Source organism: Vigna radiata, chromosome 8, assembly GCF_000741045.1.
Source record: "Vigna radiata var. radiata cultivar VC1973A chromosome 8, Vradiata_ver6, whole genome shotgun sequence".
NCBI lineage: Eukaryota > Viridiplantae > Streptophyta > Magnoliopsida > Fabales > Fabaceae > Vigna > Vigna radiata.
The window spans coordinates 30,571,100-30,573,137 of record NC_028358.1 but is presented as its reverse complement, the minus strand read 5'-3'; the positions used below and the strand labels follow the sequence as shown (position 1 = coordinate 30,573,137).

Genomic DNA, 2,038 nt, shown 5'->3' with positions numbered 1-2,038 from the left:
CTAACAATCTCCTCCCGAAAACATTTTACACAATTTATTCCACCGCTTTTGCGGTGGAAGCCCCATCAGCCTCTTCACACATGATTGGTTTGCACACAAGAAGTCATAGCATTGCTCCAGCAACGACTCATCAGGTATGTGCATCCCACACAGCATTTCATAAATGTCAGATTCATTAAATGTGTAGCTCTGCGTCCGACGAAAAACCTCGGTTTGGGAACGCAATATGTCATTCCTTTCTTTCATTGTCGCGACTTGTTCTACAGCTGCATTTGAAATGACCCCGAAATGCACATTTGAAGAGTTCATAGCTGTCGTGAAACCCTCCAGATTGGTCGACATCCTTTCCAAATGGGATTCAATTACATCGACCATGGGAGCCTTTCTCTTTGAGCCTCTAGAGGATGATGTTCCACCAGATGGAACGGAAGGCACGGACTGAGTGTTTCTTGGACTATATTCATCTATCGATGGAGGAGGCAATGGCGGAATTGGGTCTCTGTAAGCCGTCCAGTCAGGCTGTTCAGGAATGTAATCTATGTTCTCATTTAAATCAACACTGACACGAGGGGCATTATCCTGACGACGTCTTTGACGAGCAGTGCGAACACCACTCCCGGTAGCTCGATCAGCAGCCCATAACTCCATCATCAAATCATAATGTCTAATGCTCGTGACTCTCCACTTTGAAGCCGTTGGCCTCGACTGAAACAACAACATGAAACAGTTAGGGGTTGTACTTATGTATTTTAATAATCCACCAAACCTGAATTTTTAGAAATACCTGAATGAGGTCAGCCCAAACTTCCTCTTCAGCCTCAAACCTCATAGTTATGGAGTTCCAAGCAAAGCCACTCAATGATCCAAAGAGGTCATGAACCTCACGCCATTGGTCTTTCAAAACTTTTTGACGATTTTTAACGTTAGTTTTGGTAACATGAACATAACCTGAGTTATGAAGGTACTGAACCATATTATTATACGCTTGCGTGGTCCAGCTGCCATCTACTCCGTTACCTAAACGATTCTCTTCAATCATTGAATGCATTAGCCTTGCATCCATGTCCTCGGTCCATTTGCAAAACTCTCTCATATGACCAGAGGACTCAGTTCCAGGACCCTTACCCCTGTCCATGATAAACCTATTTGATAAAGAAAAGTGTAAGAAGTGAAGTTCAATTAATAATAATACGAAGAAGATGTCATATTCAAATAATATTGTCAAAACAAAATATTGATTACAATAACTATGCATTTTGATAATCTCGCCACATTTCATCCGCTATGGCATCCCTAATACTACTACCAACCCTATAATCATCTTCACGAACTTGAGAGGATGACACATTCTGGTCTTCCCTTTCATTGAACTCATTATCAACCTCATTAAGCAATGGGTCATCCCTATCAACTCCACGGATGAAGTTGTGTAGGATACAACAAGCTAAAATAATATCCGTCATCGTTTCCAACCCATAATGTGGTTCAGTGCCGCTTGCAATGATAGGGAACCGTTTCTTCAATACACCAAATGTTCTTTCAATAACATTTCTCAGTGATGAATGTCGATGGTTGAAGAGCTCACTTGCATTTTGTGGTCCTTTCCGTGTAAATTCTTTAAGGTGATATCGCACGCCTTTATACGGTGTCACGATTGTACTTTTCAGCATAAACCCAGCATCGCCGAGATAGTATTTTCCTACATGAATTTAGACATCAATATTTATTACGCAATAAAGAACCAATGATTATATCCCAATCAAGACACTTACCTTAGGGGATGACCAACGGATCATCTCGATCAAGAGCATTTTTTAAGATTCTAGAATCAGATGCTGTGCCTTCCCACCCAGCTAGAACATATGTGAATTTCATATCAAAGTCACATGCCACAAACACATTTTGAGTTGGTCAATCTTTTCTACCACGAAATCTCGGAGCATCTTCTCTTGGCACCCTTACACGAACGTGAGTACCATCTATCGCCCCTAAGCAATCCTAAACATTAAATTAAGAACTCGTCATACAACTGCATAAC

The 2,038-nt window shown here is 41.3% G+C and overlaps 1 protein-coding gene across 1 annotated transcript; it reads right to left on the bottom strand.

Moving 5' to 3' along the window:
* On the bottom strand, nucleotides 1–1,135 carry LOC106770510 (uncharacterized protein At2g29880-like). The gene is made up of 2 exons (XM_014656315.1): nucleotides 785–1,135; nucleotides 1–705 (listed from the first exon to the last, which is right to left on the bottom strand). The coding sequence occupies exons 1-2, from the start codon at nucleotides 1,133–1,135 to the stop codon at nucleotides 1–3; spliced, it is 1,056 nt and encodes a 351-aa protein (XP_014511801.1).
* Between the last annotated feature and the right edge of the window lie 903 nt (nucleotides 1,136–2,038).

Excerpts from the sequence above, each read along its gene's own strand:
- LOC106770510 (XM_014656315.1), bottom strand. The coding sequence starts at position 1,135 with ATGGACAGGGGTAAGGGTCCTGGAACTGAGTCCTCTGGTCATATGAGA. Across the intron at positions 706-784 it reads TTTGGGCTGACCTCATTCAG|TCGAGGCCAACGGCTTCAAA; the intron begins GTATTTCTAAAA and ends TTGTTGTTTCAG.